This window comes from Mobula hypostoma, chromosome 7 (assembly GCF_963921235.1).
Source record: "Mobula hypostoma chromosome 7, sMobHyp1.1, whole genome shotgun sequence".
Classification (NCBI taxonomy): Eukaryota; Metazoa; Chordata; class Chondrichthyes; order Myliobatiformes; family Myliobatidae; genus Mobula; species Mobula hypostoma.
Window position 1 is genome coordinate 187,381,822 of NC_086103.1, and position 16,826 is coordinate 187,398,647.

General features: G+C 51.6%; 1 protein-coding gene and 1 long non-coding RNA gene across 2 annotated transcripts in view; one reads left to right on the top strand and one right to left on the bottom strand.

The window, feature by feature from the left end:
• The window catches only part of LOC134349849 (uncharacterized), a 66,320-nt gene that overhangs the window by 21,064 nt on the left and 28,430 nt on the right, over positions 1 to 16,826 (bottom strand). The window lies entirely within an intron of this gene.
• The window catches only part of hpxa (hemopexin a), a 55,598-nt gene that overhangs the window by 19,081 nt on the left and 19,691 nt on the right, over positions 1 to 16,826 (top strand). The window contains exons 5-8 of the mRNA XM_063054799.1: positions 1,140 to 1,287; positions 3,145 to 3,357; positions 8,233 to 8,343; positions 10,925 to 11,055. Of these exons, the coding sequence (XP_062910869.1) occupies positions 1,140 to 1,287; positions 3,145 to 3,357; positions 8,233 to 8,343; positions 10,925 to 11,055 (603 nt within the window). The remainder of the gene's footprint in view (positions 1 to 1,139; positions 1,288 to 3,144; positions 3,358 to 8,232; positions 8,344 to 10,924; positions 11,056 to 16,826) is intronic.

Consider the following 16,826-nt stretch of genomic DNA (forward strand, 5'->3'; position numbering starts at 1 on the left):
GTGAATACAAAGGGGCGTAATGTTAAGGTGATTGGAGGAAAGTGTCGGGAGGATGTCAGAGATAGGTTTTTTGCACAGAGGGTGGTGGGTATGTGGAACACACTGCCAGGGGTGGTGGTGTGAAAACATCTCACGCTCTTGGGCTGTAAAAAATCACTTGCTGCTTCTTTGGGCAGGAAAGATCATCATGACGTATCTTTTTATTATGGGTGGGGTTTAAAGAATCGGGGGGGGGGGGAGAACGGCACTACATGCTGCGCTTTGACCGAAGGTTTGCACACGCCATCCTGGGCACGAATACCGTAGGTTTGCCAGCCCCGCTGAGGCAATGTCGATGTCGAGGGTCTCAGACGCTGCAAGACCGGGAATAGGTGGGGCAGATGAGAGGAATGGCACACTAGCGTGGCAGCTTTACAATGCCACCAATCATGATCGGGTTCAATTCCTGCCACTGTCCCTAAGGAGTTTCTACATTCTCCCTGTGACTGTGTGCGTCTCCTACGGGAGTTTTGAGTTGCTCCCACAGTCCAAAGCTGTACGGTTAGGGTTAGTGAGTGTTGGGACACTACGTTAGCACTGGAAGCATGGCAGACTAGTGGCATGTCCCCAGAACATCCTCAATCTGTGCTGGTCGTTGGCGCAAATGACACATCTCACTGTATGATTCAGTGTACATAAGAGCATATGAATTGGAGCAGAATTAGGCCATTCGGCCCACTGAGTCAGTTCCGCCATTCCATCGTGGCTGATTAATAATCCCTCTCAACCCCATTCTCCAGCCTTCTCTCTGCAATCTTTGACACCCTGACTAAACAAGAACCTATCAACCCCTGCTTTAAATATACCCAATCACTATAAAGCTAATCAGGTGAGCCAGTGTTTCACAGACACGTCACAAATAAAGCTAATCTGTTCAATCATGAGGGATGAGAAGGGCGGTGGTGCTGGGTGGGGAGGGGTGAGTGTGGATGACCACAGTGGTTTGGTTGTTGCGTTAACTGGTTCTGGTCAGAGATCTGGGCGTGGGCTGGTCACACGGTCAATCTGGTGTTGGTTACAGTGAAATGTAGAATGGGGTTGATGGGAGGGCGAGGTAGGCTGTGTCATCAGTCTAACCCGCTGCACACTCCAATCCCCAGGGGAGCCAGGTCTGGCAGTATTTGGGCAACACTCTGGAAGGCACGTTCCAGATCCGTGACAAATTCCCGGGAGTTCCGGACAACCTTGATGGAGCAACAGAGTGTCCCCAGGGAGAATGCATAAGCGGTTCCATTCTGTTTTCCAAAGGTGAAGTTTCAGCTTCTTGTTTCTCTGTTCCGTAATGTTTCCATCAAAGATCAGAGGATCAGGAGATCCCATGTTCAACACACGTGGACCATGTCTGTCCTCACACGGTCCACTGTCCCCACACAATCTGTGTTCCACACACACGTGGACCATGTCTGTCCTCACACGGTCCACTGTCCCCACACAGTCTGTGTTTCACACACACGTGGATCTGAAGACACACTACAACAAAAATTGAAAAAGGTAAACAGAAACAACAGGAGTTCTGCAGATGCTGGAAATTCAAGCAACACACATCAAAGTTGCTGGTGAACGCAGCAGGCCAGGCAGCATCTCTAGGAAGAGGTACAGTCGATGTTTCAGGCCGAGACCCTTTGTCAGGACGAAGGGCCTCAGCCTGAAACGTCAACTGTACCTCTTCCTAGAGATGTTGCCTGGCCTGCTGTGTTCATCAGCAACTTTGAAAAGGTAAACAGAACTCGGATCCACGGCACCCACTACATCATCACGTGCCAGTCTCCAACTGCCTAAAATCGAGGAAAAGCTTTGCTCCAGTGGAGGAACTACCGCACGGAACATCCCCCCAAACATACAGGATTGACCTCTGGCAACAAACAGAAGCCAGAACCCCGCCAAACAATACAGTGCAAGAGCCCACAGAAATATCGCCAGACAGGGCACTGCTTGACAGATGGAAGTGGTGCAGTCTCAGCAGAGCGAGAGCGGGAGTTTGTAGGACGGGAGACAATATGGTGAAGTGGGGTTTAAAGACCAGTGAACTGTGAGTGTGGCAAAAGGGTGCAGAACATTGAACACGTTTTGCGCAACTGCCCACTCTCACCTGATTTAGCTGAGAATGACCTGCTCAACATAACCAAACAACACTAGAGTGGCTGGCTGTCTGGTGTGACAAGCTATGATGATGATCATGTCTGTCCCACACACGGTCCACTCTCCCCACACACAATATGTGTTCCACACACACGTTGATCATCTCTGTCCCTCACACGGTCCACTCTCGCCATGCCCAATACGTGTCTACACACAATAATCACGTCTGTCCCTTACACGGTCCACTCTCACCATGCACAATATGTGTTCCCCACTCACAATAATCACGTCCATCCCACGGATTAGTGAGTTAATTGGTTATTGTAAATTATCCTGAGATTAGGCTGGTGTTAGATCAGCAGGTTGCTGTGCAGAGGGGGTCGTTGGGCTGGTAGGGTCTGTTACACACTGTATCTTTAAATATGTATATATATCTGATGCTGTTAAAATCAGAATCACAATCACAATCAAAATTAGGTTTAATATCACTGTATTTGTCATGAAATTTGATATCTTTCTAAGTAAACATAAGAACATAAGAAATTGGAGCAGGAGTCGTCCATCTGGCCCATCGAGCCTGCTCCGCCATTCAATAAGATCATGGCCAATCTGGCCATCGACTCATCTCCACCTACCTGCCTTTTCCCCCATTCCCCTACTATGCAAAAATCTATCCAACCTTGTCTTAAATATACTTACTGAGGTAGCCCTCACTGCTTCATTGGACTGAGAATTCCACAGATTCACCACTCGTTGGGAAAAGCAGTTCCTCCTCATCTCCATCCTAAATTTACTCCCCCGAATCTTGTGGCTATGTCCCCTAGATCTAGTCTCATCTACCAGTGGAAACAACTTTCCTTCCTCCATCTTACCTATCCCTTTCATAATTTTATATGTTTCTATAAGATCTCCTCTCATTCTTCTAAGTAAGTCATTGAAATAAGTTTTCCAAAGCCCCTGTGCACATGTGGACTTGAACATCTGACAGTAAGCCTGACTTTCAAACCATCCCTTCTGTCTTTGCAGGAGACACCATGTACGTGCTGGATCTGAGCACCAAGACGCTGAAAGCAAAGAGCTGGCAAGGAGTCCGTGGCTGTTCAGCTATGATGCCATGGATCGACAGATATTACTGCTTCACAGGAACAACCTTCACTCGTTTCAACCCCACCACTGGGGAAGTTCCTCCGGGATACCCGAAAGACATCCGTGATTACTTCTTCAGATGTGAAGGCCGAGGTGAGTGTCCTGTTCTTGTTTCTTGGAATGCCGGCCCTCAGAGGCAAATAGGGAGATCTCTCTGCTTCTCACTTTCCAACAACCCCATCACTCCAAAACATTCATAGTCATTGAACACTACAGCACAGAAACAGGCCACTTGGCCCATCTAGACTGCTCCAAACTATTTATCTGCCTTCTCCCATCGCCCCGCAACCCGACCGTAGCCCTCTATACCCCTTTCATCCATGTACCTGTCCAAATTTCTCTTAAGTTTTGAAATTGAACCCGCATCAACAACTTCTGCAGGCAGCTCATTCCACACACTCACCACCCTCTGAGTGAAGAAGTTTCCCCTTAAACTTTACACCTTTCACTCTTAACCTACAACCGCTGGTTGTAGTCCCACCCAACCTGCTTGCTGTCTATACCCCGCAATTCTACAGGTGGGGCAATAGGGCTGAGGATGGGCAGTTGGTTTACAAACAGAGGCAGTGTCTCGTGAGACAGCTGGCAAGGAGAGGCTGACGTTAGGGCAAAATTGCAGTCAACAGGATGAGCTGCAACTTATAAAGGGGAACAAAATGAAAAGGGTGATGAAAAGGGTGTCATATTTGAATGCACACATTGATGATCTTGTAGCACAGTTGACATATATGTTGTGGGCATCACTGAATCGTGTCTGAACGTCCAATTTATAGAATGCCTATGAGATGGCTTTTTAGAGCAGCTCACAGTTGAGACCACTAGGGGATCAGCTATTCTGGATTGGGTGTTGTGCAATATTACAGGATCTATACATCCCAAAAAGGAAGAAGTATTCTAAAAGCAAGATAACACAACAATGTAAACACAAAATACTCTGCAGATGCTGGGGTCAAAGCAACACTCACAACACGCTGGAGGAACTCAGCAGGTCAGGCAGCATCCATGGAAACGATCAGTCAACGTTTCAGGCCGGAACCCTTCGTCAGGACTAACTGAAGGAAGAGCTAGTAAGGGATTTGAAAGTTGGAGGGGGAGGGGGAGATCCAAAATGATATGAGAAGACAGGAGGGGGAGGGATGGAGCCAAGAGCTGGACAGGTGTTAGGCAAAAGGGATACGAGAGGATTTGCCAATCACCTGTCCAGCTCTTGGCTCCATCCCTCCCCCTCCTGTCTTCTCCTATCATTTTGGATCTCCCCCTCCCCCTCCAACTTTCAAATCCCTTACTCACTCTTCCTTCAGTTAGTCCTGACGAAGGGTCTCGGCCTGAAACGTCGACTGTACCTCTTCCTAGAGATGCTGCCTGGCCTGCTGCGTTCACCAGCAACTTTTATGTGTGTTGCTTGAATTTCCAGCATCTGCAGAATTCCTGTTGTTTGCATATTAAAGAGGATACAAAGTTTCTTCAGATACATAATGTGTAAACTAGAGGAAAGAGTCGATATCGCATGGATAGAAAACAGTGCTGGAGAGGAAGTAATGGGGGACAAGGGAATGAACTGAGTAAGTCAATTGGACCAGACGGTGTCCACCCCAGGATTCTGAAAGAGGTGGCTGAAGAGACTGTGGAGTTATTAGTACCGATCTTTCAAGAATCACTAGATTCTGGAAATGTTTCAGAAGGCTGGAAAATTGAAAATGCCATCCATTCTTCAAGAGAAGCAGATGAAAGGAAACTACAGGCCTGTTAGTCTAACCTTAGTGGTTGTGGAGATGTTGGAGTCTACTATTAAGCAAGAGGTTTCTGGGTACTTGGAGGCACAGGATAAAACAGGCCGTATTCAGCATGGTTTCCTCAAGGGAAAGTCTTGCCAACAAACCTGTTGGAATTCTTTGAAGAAATAACAGGCAGGATAAACAAAAGAGAATTGGTTGATGTTGTGTACTTGGATTTTCAGAAGGCCCTTGACAAGGTGCCACACATGAGGTTGCTTAACAAGTTACAAGCCTATGGTATTACAGGAAAGAGTCTGTGGTGAGGAAGGCAAATGTGACATTACCATTCATTTGAAGAGGATTACAATACAAAACAAGGATGTAATATTAAGAATTTCTAAAGCACTGGTGAGGCCTCACTTGGAGTATTGTGAGCAGTTTTGGGCCCATTACCTTAGAAAGGATGTGCTGAAACTAGACAGGGTTCAACGGAGATTCATGAAAATGATTCCAGGATTGAATGGTTTGTCGTATAAAGACCGTTTAATGGCTCTGGGCCTGTATTCACTAGAATTTAGAAGAAATGGGGAGGTTCTCATTGACACCAATCGAATATTGAAAGGCCTTGATAGAGTGGATATGGAGGTTGTTGTTTCCTTTGTGGTAGAGTCCCAGACAAGAGGAGACAGCCTGAGAATAGAGGGATGTCCTTTTAGAATGGAGATGAGAAAGTATTTATTTAGCCAGAGAGTGGTGAATAGAACGTAGAAATCTACAGCACATTACAGGCCCTTCGGCCCTCAATGTTGTGCCAACCATGTAACCTACTCTAGAAACTGCCTAGAATTTCTCTAGCAGATAGCCCTCTGTTTTTCTAAGCTCCATGTACCTATCTAAGAGGCTCTTAAAAGACCCTATTGAAATTTGTGGCATTCTTAGCCACAGACAGCTGTGGATGCCAAGTCTTTATGCATATTTAAGGCAGAGGTTGATAGATTCTTGATTAGTCGGGGCATGAAGGGATACAGGGAGAAAAACGGGAGATTGGGGCTGTGAGGTAAATTGGATCAGCTATGAAAAAATGGCAGAAGAGACTTGATGGGCCAAATGGCCTAATTCTGCTCCTATATCTTATAGTCTTAAGGTCCAATGAACCAGACTTAATTAGGGAGCTTAAGGTAAAGGAACAGGAAGGAGGCAATAATCATAATATAATAGAATTTTCCCTGCAATTTGAAAGTCTGAAGGAGGACTTAGACAGATTAGGAGAATGGGCAAAGGACTGGTAGATAGAATACAGTATCGTGAAGTGTATGGGCATGCAAATAAAAGAGTAGACTATTTTCTAATTGGAGAGAAAATTCAAATATCTGAGATGCACAGGGACTTGGGAGTCCTCTTGCAGGATTCCCTAAAGGTTAATTTGCAGGTTGACTCAGTGGTGAGGAAAGCAAATGCAATTTTTGCATTAATTACAAGTAGATTAATATAGAAAAGCAAGAATGTATTGTTGAGGCTTTATAAAGCACTAGTGAGGCCTCACTTGGAATATTGTGAGCAGTTTTAGGCCCCTTATCTGAGAAGGGATGTTCTGACATTGGAGACCGTTCAGAGGAGATTCGCAAGAATGATTCTGGGAATGAAAGAGCATTTGACAGTTCTGGATGTACTCACAAAAATTTAGAAGAATGAAGAGGGATCTCATTGAAAGCTATCGAATGTTTTAAGACATCGATAAGACTAGATGTGGAGGGGATCTTTCCACTGGTGGGGGAGTCTAGGACTGGAAGACACAGCCTCAGAATAGAGGGGTGTCCTTTTAGAATGGAGATGAGGAATTTGTGCAGCTAAAGGATGGTGAATCTGTGGAATTTGTTACCATAGGCAGCTGTGAGGCCAAATGATTGGGTGTATTTAAGGCAGAGCTTGATAGATTCTTGATCAGTCAGGGTGTGCAAGATTGTGGGGAGAAAGCAGGAGAAAGGGGCTGAAAGAGAACTCAATCAGTCATGATGAAACGGCAGAGCAGACTGGATGAGCCAAATGGCATAATTTTTCTCCTCTATCTTACGGTTCCCAGTCCCGATGCAGGTCCCAATCCAAACCATCTACACACTGCTTTGCCTCCACAGACACTGCCCTATCCATTGTATTCCCCCAGCAACTTGTTCTGTGTTCTGAATCAAGTTTACTATCACTGACCTATCTCATGAAATTTGTTGTTCTGTGGCAGCAGTACAGTGCAATACATGAAAACACTATAAGTTACAGTAAGAATATATACGCACACTCAGTGGTCTCTTTAATAGGTACAGGAGTGGAACCCGTTGTGGTCTTCTGCTGTAGCCTATCCACTTCAAGGTTCGACATGTCGAGCTGCCAGAGATGCTCTTCTGGGCACCACCATTGTAGCACATGATTATTTGGGTTACTGTCACCTTCCTGTAAGCTTGAACTAGTCTGACCATCTTCTCTGACCTCCCTCATTAACAAGGCATTTGTGTCCACAAAACTGCCACTCACTGGATGCTTTGTTTCATTTTTTGTTCAAATTTCTTTAAACTAGAGACTGTTGTGCATGAAAATCCCAGTAGATTAACAGTTTCTGAGATACTCAAACCACCCCATCTGGCACCAACCATCAGTCCATAGTCAAAAGTCACATTCCTTCCCCTTTCTGATGTTTGGTCTGAACAACAACTGAACCCCTTGACCGTGCCTGCATGCTTTTGTGCATTGTGTTGCTGCCACATGATTGGCTGATTAGATATTTGCATTAATGAGCAGCTGTACAATGTACCTGATAAAGTGGCCACTGATTGTGTATATATAAATCAGTAGTGCTAAAAGAGAGCAAAATACTGAGGTAGTGTGCATGGGTTTCTGGACCATTCAGGAATTTGATGACGGGAGGAAGAACTTGTTTCTAAAATGTTGAGTGTGTGTCTTCAGGCTTCTCTCCCTCCCCCCCCCCCCACCATGGTAGTGACGAGAAGAGGGCACGTCCTGGGTGATGAGGGTCCTTCATTATGGTTCCAGTCCCTAGGCCTGAGCTCCCACCCTGCCTATCGACCCCTGTCACAGCACCTCGCCACTCCCTGTTGTTCCTTTGGCATTCAGTCCTTGTCCATATTGTGTGTGCAGTGGGTGATCACCATACTCCGGCCAAGGACGTGGGAACCAGCTGCTGCATGAGGGAGCATTTTATGTGTCTATGGAAACTCACGATAGGAGGGGACCTTCTCTTCCTCAGGCCACTGGAGCGGGAACACCACCATTGACAAGAACGTCTTCAACCTCTGCAGCAACGTCCCCTTCGATGAGTTTGATGAGGATGAGCTGGGGAGGGTCTACGCCTTCCGAGGTGAGTTCAAACAGGCAGGAGGTAGGAGGAGGCTATACAGCCTCTTGTGGCTGATCTGGCTCAGATCCTGCATCAACCTTATTCCCCTTATCCAAAGATCCATCTATTGTCTTCCTGAATACATGGAGAAATGGAGTCTCCACAGTCTGGAGGCAGAGAATTCCAGGGATTCACCACACTCCCCATCCCAGCCACAACCTACCATCACCCATACTCTGTGTGTTGCTTTTTGCTTCACATACCCAGATACATGGACTGCAGGCCACAGACTGTGGACCATAGACTGTAGGTCACAGATGGTGGGCCACAGATCGTTGGCCACAGAACATTATAAGACGGCGTACTTACGTAGTGCTCAGCCCAACGCTTTACAGTACAGGTGAGCCGGGTTTCAGTTCCCGCCACTGCCTGTAAGAAGATTGTGCATTTTCCTCATGACCACGTGCGTTTAGTCTGTGTGTGTTGCCTTCCGCCGACAATCCATACCAGCCGGCGGTTAATTGGTGGTTATAAATTGTCCTGTAGTTAGAATAGGATGAAATCAGGGGGGTTGCAGGGTGGTGTGGTTCAAATGGCCGGGGGTCAGAAGGGTCTAATCCACGCTCACTAACATAAATAAGAAATGAAAAAATTACAGCAAAATACAGGCCCTTCAGCCCACAATGTTGTGCCAACCCTTTAACCCACTCCAAGATCAATCTAACCCTTACCTCCCACATAGCCTCCGTTTCTTTATCATCCATATGCCCATCTAAGAGTCTCTTAAATGTCCCGAATGTATCTGACTCCACTACCAGCCCCGGCAGTGTGTTTCACACATCCACCACTCTCTACGTAAAAAACCTACCTCTGACAACCCCCTACACTTTCCTCAAATCACCTTCAAACTATGCCCCCTCGTGTTAGCCATTTTCACCCTTGGAAAGAGTCTCTGGCTGGTAAATCTCCCCTGCACCCTCTCTAAAGCTTCCACATCCTTCCTATAATGAGGCGACCAGAACTGAACACAATATTCTAAGTGTGGTCTAACCAGAGTTTTAGAGAGCTGCAACATTACCTCACGGCTCTTGAACTCAATCCCCCGACTTAAGAAGGTTAACACACCAAACACCTTCTTAACCACCCTATCGAGTTGCGTGACAACTTTGAGGGATCTATGACATGGACCTGAAGACCCCTCTGTTCCTCCACACTGCTAAGAGTGGAAGGCTTCAGTAGGCCTGCCACCCAGACAGATCATTCTGTACATCAGTGTATCGAGGAAGTGACCACAAGACAAAGTGCAGAATTAGGCCATTCAGCCCATCAATTCTGTTCCACCATTCCATCATGGCTCACTTAATATCACTCTCAACCCCATTCTTCTGCCTTCCCTCTGTAACCTTTAACAGCCTGACAAATCAAGAACTTAAATTCTGCTTAAAATATACCCAATGATTTGACCTCCACAGCCATAGAAACATAGAAAACCTACAGCACAATACAGGACCTTCGGCCCACAAAGTTGTGCCGAATATGTCCTTACCATAGAAATTACTAGGGTTACCCATAGCCCTTTATTTTTCTAAGCTCCATGTACCTACCTAAAAGTCTCTTAAAAGACCCTATCGTATCCGCCTCCACCACCATTGCTGGCAGCCCATTCCACGCACTCACCACTTTCTGCGTAAAAAAACTTACCCCTGATACCTCTGTACCTACCCCCCACCACCTTAAACCTGTGTCCTCTTGTGGCAACCATTTCAGCCCTGGGAAAAAGCCTCTGACTATCCACACGATCAATGCCTCTCACCTTACACACCTCTATCAGGTCACCTCTCATCCTCCGTCACTCCAAGGAGAAAAGGCCAATTAATGAATGCCAATACACTGTATGCCTTCTTAACCACAGCATCAACCTACGCAGCTGCTTCGAGTGTCCTATGGACTCGGACCCCAAGGTCCCTCTGATCCTCCACACTGCCAAGAGTCTTACCATTAATGCTATATTCTGCCATCATATTTGACCTACCAAAATGAACCACCTCACACTTATCTGGGTGGAACTCCATCTGCCACTTCTCAGCCCAGTTTTGCATCCTGTCAATGTCCCGGTGTAACCTCCGACAGCCCTCCACACTATCCATATCACCTCCAACCTTTGTGTCATCGGTGGCAATGAATTCCACGGATTCACCACCCTTTGGCTAAAGAAATTCCTCCTCATCTCTGTTCTAAATGGATGTCCCTCTATTCTGAGTCTGTGCCCTCGGGTCTGAGACTCCCCCACTATAGGAAACAACCTCTTCATATCCACTCTAATTGGGCTTTTCAATTTCGATGGATTTCGATGAGATCCACCCTCATTCTTCTGAACTCCAGGGGAATTGGAGTGCAGCTTATAGTGTTATTCAGGTCCAACCATTCATGAGAGTGGGAAGGAGCCACAAGGGGGAGGGGATCCGGAGGGAGCTAAATAAGGGCTCCTGGGTTTCTGGGGAGGCGAGTCACATTCAGTATTATTTTTAGAGTGAACATCAGACACCAGGGTTCAGATGGACACCCGTATCCAAAGTAACTGGTGTTTCTGGTGACAATGCAGATAATTGGTACTTCCGGATAGACATGAAGCAAACGGGTTGGCACCCCTTGCCCCTGAACTCGAGTTGGACGTCCCTGCATGGGAAGCTGAATGGAGCGTTTAGCTGGGACAAGAAGATGTACTTCATCCAGGTGAGTGTCCAATTGAGGTCCAGCTCATCTCCCGGGGCTCCTGGGTCAGACCACAGATGCCAGTACATGCAAACAGACATGCTGGTCCAATTCACCCCCTGGGGCTCCTGGCTGAGATGCCATCAGGCCCTTCAGCCCAACTTGTCTGTACTGTACCTGCACCTGGCTCAGAATCGGGTTTAGTATCACTGTTGTGAAATTAGTTGTTCTGTGGCAGCAGTACATTGCAACACAGAAAAATTGTAAAAAGACTATAAATTACAATAAGGAATATCTATATATAACAAATAAATTAAGTGGTGCAAAAAAAGAGAGCAAAAAATTTAATGAGGCAGTGTACATGGATTCATTGTCCGTTCAGAAATCTGGTGGCAGAGGGAAAATCAGCCGCTGAAATATTAAGTGTGCATCTTCAGACTCCTTTCCCTCTTCCCTGATAACGCTGAGAACATGGAACAGTACAGCACAGGAACAAACCATTTGGCGCACAGAGTTGTACTAAACTAGCTAAAAAGCAAATCAAAAACACACAAACACTAATCCCTCCCACCTGCACTGTGTCGATATCCCTCCTTCTTCCTTACATCCATGTGCCTATCCAAATATTTTCTAAAAGCTTCCAGTGTGTTTGCCTCTGTCACCATGCCAGGCAGCGCATTGCAGGCATCCGTCACTCTTGGAGTAAAAACCTCACCCCACTCACCCCTCTCACCTTCAACACTTGGCCTCTGGTATTAGACATGTGAGCATGTCCAGGCTGGACATACGAGGGGAGAGAGCGTGTCCTGTCTGGACATATGAGAGCAGAGAGCGTGTCCTGGCTGGATGGTGGGGGGAGAGAGAGTGTCCTGGCTGGACATACGAGGGGAGAGAGCGTGTCCTGGCTGGACATATGAGAGCAGAGAGCGTGTCCTGGCTGGACATACGAGGGGAGAGAGCGTGTCCTGTCTGGACATATGAGAGCAGAGAGCGTGTCCTGGCTGGATGGTGGGGGGAGAGAGAGTGTCCTGGCTGGACATACGAGGGGAGAGAGCGTGTCCTGGCTGGACATACGAGGGGAGAGAGCGTGTCCTGGCTGGACATACGAGGGGAGAGAGCGTGTCCTGACTGGACATACGAGGGGAGAGAGCGTGTCCTGGCTGGACATACGAGGGGAGAGAGCGTGTCCTGGCTGGACATACGAGGGGAGAGAGCGTGTCCTGGCTGGACATACGAGGGGAGAGAGCGTGTCCTGGCTGGACAGGGGAGCAGAGAGCATATCCTGGCCGGACATACGAGGGGAGAGAGCGTGTCCTGGCTGGATGGTGGGGGGAGAGAGCGTGTCCTGGCTGGACATACGAGGGGAGAGAACGTGTCCTGGCTGGATGGTGGGGGGAGAGAGCGTGTCCTGGCTGGATGGTGGGGTGAGAGAGCGTGTCCTGGCTGGACATACGAGGGGAGAGAGCGTGTCCTGGCTGGAAAGGGGAGCAGAGAGCGTATCCTGGCTGGACATACGAGGGGAGAGAACGTGTCCTGGCTGGATGGTGGAAGGAGAGAGCATGTCCTGGCTGGATGGTGGGGTGAGAGAGCATGTCCTGGCTAGACACATGAGGGGAGAGAGCGTGTCCTGGCTGGATGGTGGGGGGAGAGAGCGTGTCCTGGCTGGATGGTGGGGTGAGAGAGCGTGTCCTGGCTGGATGGTGGGGGGAGAGAGCGTGTCCTGGCTGGATGGTGGGGGGAGAGAGAGTGTCCTGGCTGGATGGTGGGGGGAGAGAGCGTGTCCTGGCTGGATGGTGGGGGGAGAGAGCGTGTCCTGGCTGGACACATGAGGGGAGAGAGCGTGTCCTGGCTGGATGGTGGGGTGAGAGAGCATATCCTGGCTGGACATACGAGGGGAGAGAGCGTGTCCTGGCTGGATGGTGGGGGGAGAGAGCGTGTCCTGGCTGGACATACGAGGGGAGAGAGCGTGTCCTGGCTGGATGGTGGGGGGAGAGAGCGTGTCCTGGCTGGATGGTGGGGGGAGAGAGAGTGTCCTGGCTGGATGGTGGGGGGAGAGAGCGTGTCCTGGCTGGATGGTGGGGGGAGAGAGCGTGTCCTGGCTGGACACATGAGGGGAGAGAGCGTGTCCTGGCTGGATGGTGGGGTGAGAGAGCGTGTCCTGACTGGACATACGAGGGGAGAGAGCGTGTCCTGGCTGGATGGTGGGGTGAGAGAGCATGTCCTGGCTGGACATACGAGGGGAGAGAGCGTGTCCTGGCTGGATGGTGGGGGGAGAGAGCGTGTCCTGGCTGGATGGTGGGGGAGAGAGCGTCCTGGCTGGATGGTTGGGGGAGAGAGCGTGTCCTGGCTGGACAAATGAGGGGAGAGAGCGTGTCCTGGCTGGATGGTGGAGGGAGAGAGCGTGTCCTGGCTGGATGGTGGGGTGAGAGAGCGTGTGCTGGCTGGACATACGAGGGGAGAGAGGGTGTCCTGGCTGGATGGTGGGGGGAGAGAGCGTGTCCTGGCTGGATGGTGGGGTGAGAGAGCATGTCCTGGCTGGACATATGAGGGGAGAGAGCGTGTCCTGGCTGGATGGTGGGGGGAGAGAGCGTGTCCTGGCTGGATGGTGGGGGAAGAGAGCGTGTCCTGGCTGGACATATGAGGGGAGAGAGCGTGTCCTGGCTGGATGGTGGGGGGAGAGAGCGTGTCCTGGCTGGATGGTGGGGGGAGAGAGCATGTCCTGGCTGGATGGTGGGGGGAGAGAGCGTGTCCTGGCTGGACATATGAGGGGAGAGAGCGTGTCCTGGCTGGATGGTGAGGGGAGAGAGAGCGTGTCCTGGCTGGATGGTGGGGGGAGAGAGCGTGTCCTGGCTGGACACATGAGGGGAGAGAGCGTGTCCTGGCTGGATGGTGGGGGGAGAGAGCATGTCCTGGCTGGATGGTGGGGGAGAGAGCGTGTCCTGGCTGGATGGTGGGGGGAGAGAGCGTGTCCTGGCTGGATGGTGAGGGGAGAGAGAGCGTGTCCTGGCTGGATGGTGGGGGGAGAGAGCGTGTCCTGGCTGGATGGTGGGGGGAGAGAGCGTGTCCTGGCTGGACACATCAGGGGAGAGAGCGTGTCCTGGCTGGATGGTGGGGGGAGAGAGCATGTCCTGGCTGGATGGTGGGGGAGAGAGCGTCCTGGCTGGATGGTTGGGGGAGAGAGCGTGTCCTGGCTGGACATACGAGGGGAGAGAGGGTGTCCTGGCTGGATGGTGGGGGGAGAGAGCGTGTCCTGGCTGGATGGTGGGGGGAGAGAGCATGTCCTGGCTGGATGGTGGGGGGAGAGAGCGTGTCCTGGCTGGACATATGAGGGGAGAGAGCGTGTCCTGGCTGGATGGTGAGGGGAGAGAGAGCGTGTCCTGGCTGGATGGTGGGGGGAGAGAGCGTGTCCTGGCTTGGATGGTGGGGTGAGAGAGCATGTCCTGGCTGGACATATGAGGGGAGAGAGCGTGTCCTGGCTGGATGGTGGGGGGAGAGAGCGTGTCCTGGCTGGATGGTGGGGGAAGAGAGCGTGTCCTGGCTGGACACATGAGGGGAGAGAGCGTGTCCTGGCTGGATGGTGGGGGGAGAGAGCATGTCCTGGCTGGATGGTGGGGGAGAGAGCGTCCTGGCTGGATGGTTGGGGGAGAGAGCGTGTCCTGGCTGGACAAATGAGGGGAGAGAGCGTGTCCTGGCTGGATGGTGGAGGGAGAGAGCGTGTCCTGGCTGGATGGTGGGGTGAGAGAGCGTGTGCTGGCTGGACATACGAGGGGAGAGAGGGTGTCCTGGCTGGATGGTGGGGGGAGAGAGCGTGTCCTGGCTGGATGGTGGGGTGAGAGAGCATTTCCTGGCTGGACATATGAGGGGAGAGAGCGTGTCCTGGCTGGATGGTGGGGGGAGAGAGCGTGTCCTGGCTGGATGGTGGGGGAAGAGAGCGTGTCCTGGCTGGACATATGAGGGGAGAGAGCGTGTCCTGGCTGGATGGTGGGGGGAGAGAGCGTGTCCTGGCTGGATGGTGGGGGGAGAGAGCGTGTCCTGGCTGGACATATGAGGGGAGAGAGCGTGTCCTGGCTGGATGGTGAGGGGAGAGAGCGTGTCCTGGCTGGATGGTGGGGGGAGAGAGAGTGTCCTGGCTGGATGGTGGGGGAAGAGAGCGTGTCCTGGCTGGATGGTGGGGGAAGAGAGTGTGTCCTGGCTGGATGGCGAGGGGAGAGAGCGTGTCCTGGCTGGATGGTGGGGGGAGAGAGCGTGTCCTGGCTGGATGGTGGGGGGAGAGAGCGTGTCCTGGCTGGATGGTTGGGGGAGAGAGCGTGTCCTGGCTGGATGGTGGGGGGAGAGAGCGTGTCCTGGCTGGACATATGAGGGGAGAGAGCGTGTCCTGGCTGGATGGTGAGGGGAGAGAGCGTGTCCTGGCTGGATGGTGGGGGGAGAGAGCGTGTCCTGGCTGGACATACAAGGGGAGAGAACGTGTCCTGGCTGGATGGTGGGGGGGAGAGAGCGTGTCCTGGCTGGACATAGGAGGGGAGAGAACGTGTCCTGGCTGGATGGTGGGGGGAGAGAGCGTGTCCTGGCTGGATGGTGGGGTGAGAGAGCGTGTCCTGGCTGGACATACGAGGGGAGAGAGCGTGTCCTGGCTGGAAAGGGGAGCAGAGAGCGTATCCTGGCTGGACATACGAGGGGAGAGAACGTGTCCTGGCTGGATGGTGGAAGGAGAGAGCATGTCCTGGCTGGATGGTGGGGTGAGAGAGCATGTCCTGGCTAGACACATGAGGGGAGAGAGCGTGTCCTGGCTGGATGGTGGGGGGAGAGAGCGTGTCCTGGCTGGATGGTGGGGGGAGAGAGCGTGTCCTGGCTGGACACATGAGGGGAGAGAGCGTGTCCTGGCTGGATGGTGGGGGGAGAGAGCATGTCCTGGCTGGATGGTGGGGGAGAGAGCGTGTCCTGGCTGGATGGTGGGGGGAGAGAGCATGTCCTGGCTGGATGGTGGGGGGAGAGTGCGTGTCCTGGCTGGACATATGAGGGGAGAGAGCGTGTCCTGGCTGGATGGTGGGGGGAGAGAGCATGTCCTGGCTGGATGGTGGGGGAGAGAGCGTCCTGGCTGGATGGTTGGGGGAGAGAGCGTGTCCTGGCTGGACAAATGAGGGGAGAGAGCGTGTCCTGGCTGGATGGTGGAGGGAGAGAGCGTGTCCTGGCTGGATGGTGGGGTGAGAGAGCGTGTGCTGGCTGGACATACGAGGGGAGAGAGGGTGTCCTGGCTGGATGGTGGGGGGAGAGAGCGTGTCCTGGCTGGATGGTGGGGTGAGAGAGCATGTCCTGGCTGGACATATGAGGGGAGAGAGCGTGTCCTGGCTGGATGGTGGGGGGAGAGAGCGTGTCCTGGCTGGATGGTGGGGGAAGAGAGCGTGTCCTGGCTGGACACATGAGGGGAGAGAGCGTGTCCTGGCTGGATGGTGGGGGGAGAGAGCATGTCCTGGCTGGATGGTGGGGGAGAGAGCGTCCTGGCTGGATGGTTGGGGGAGAGAGCGTGTCCTGGCTGGACAAATGAGGGGAGAGAGCGTGTCCTGGCTGGATGGTGGGGTGAGAGAGCGTGTCCTGGCTGGATGGTGGGGGAGAGAGCGTGTCCTGGCTGGACATATGAGGGGAGAGAGCGTGTCCTGGCTGGATGGTGAGGGGAGAGAGCGTGTCCTGGCTGGATGGTGGGGGGAGAGAGAGTGTCCTGGCTGGATGGTGGGGGAAGAGAGCGTGTCCTGGCTGGATGGTGGGGGAAGAGAGTGTGTCCTGGCTGGATGGCGAGG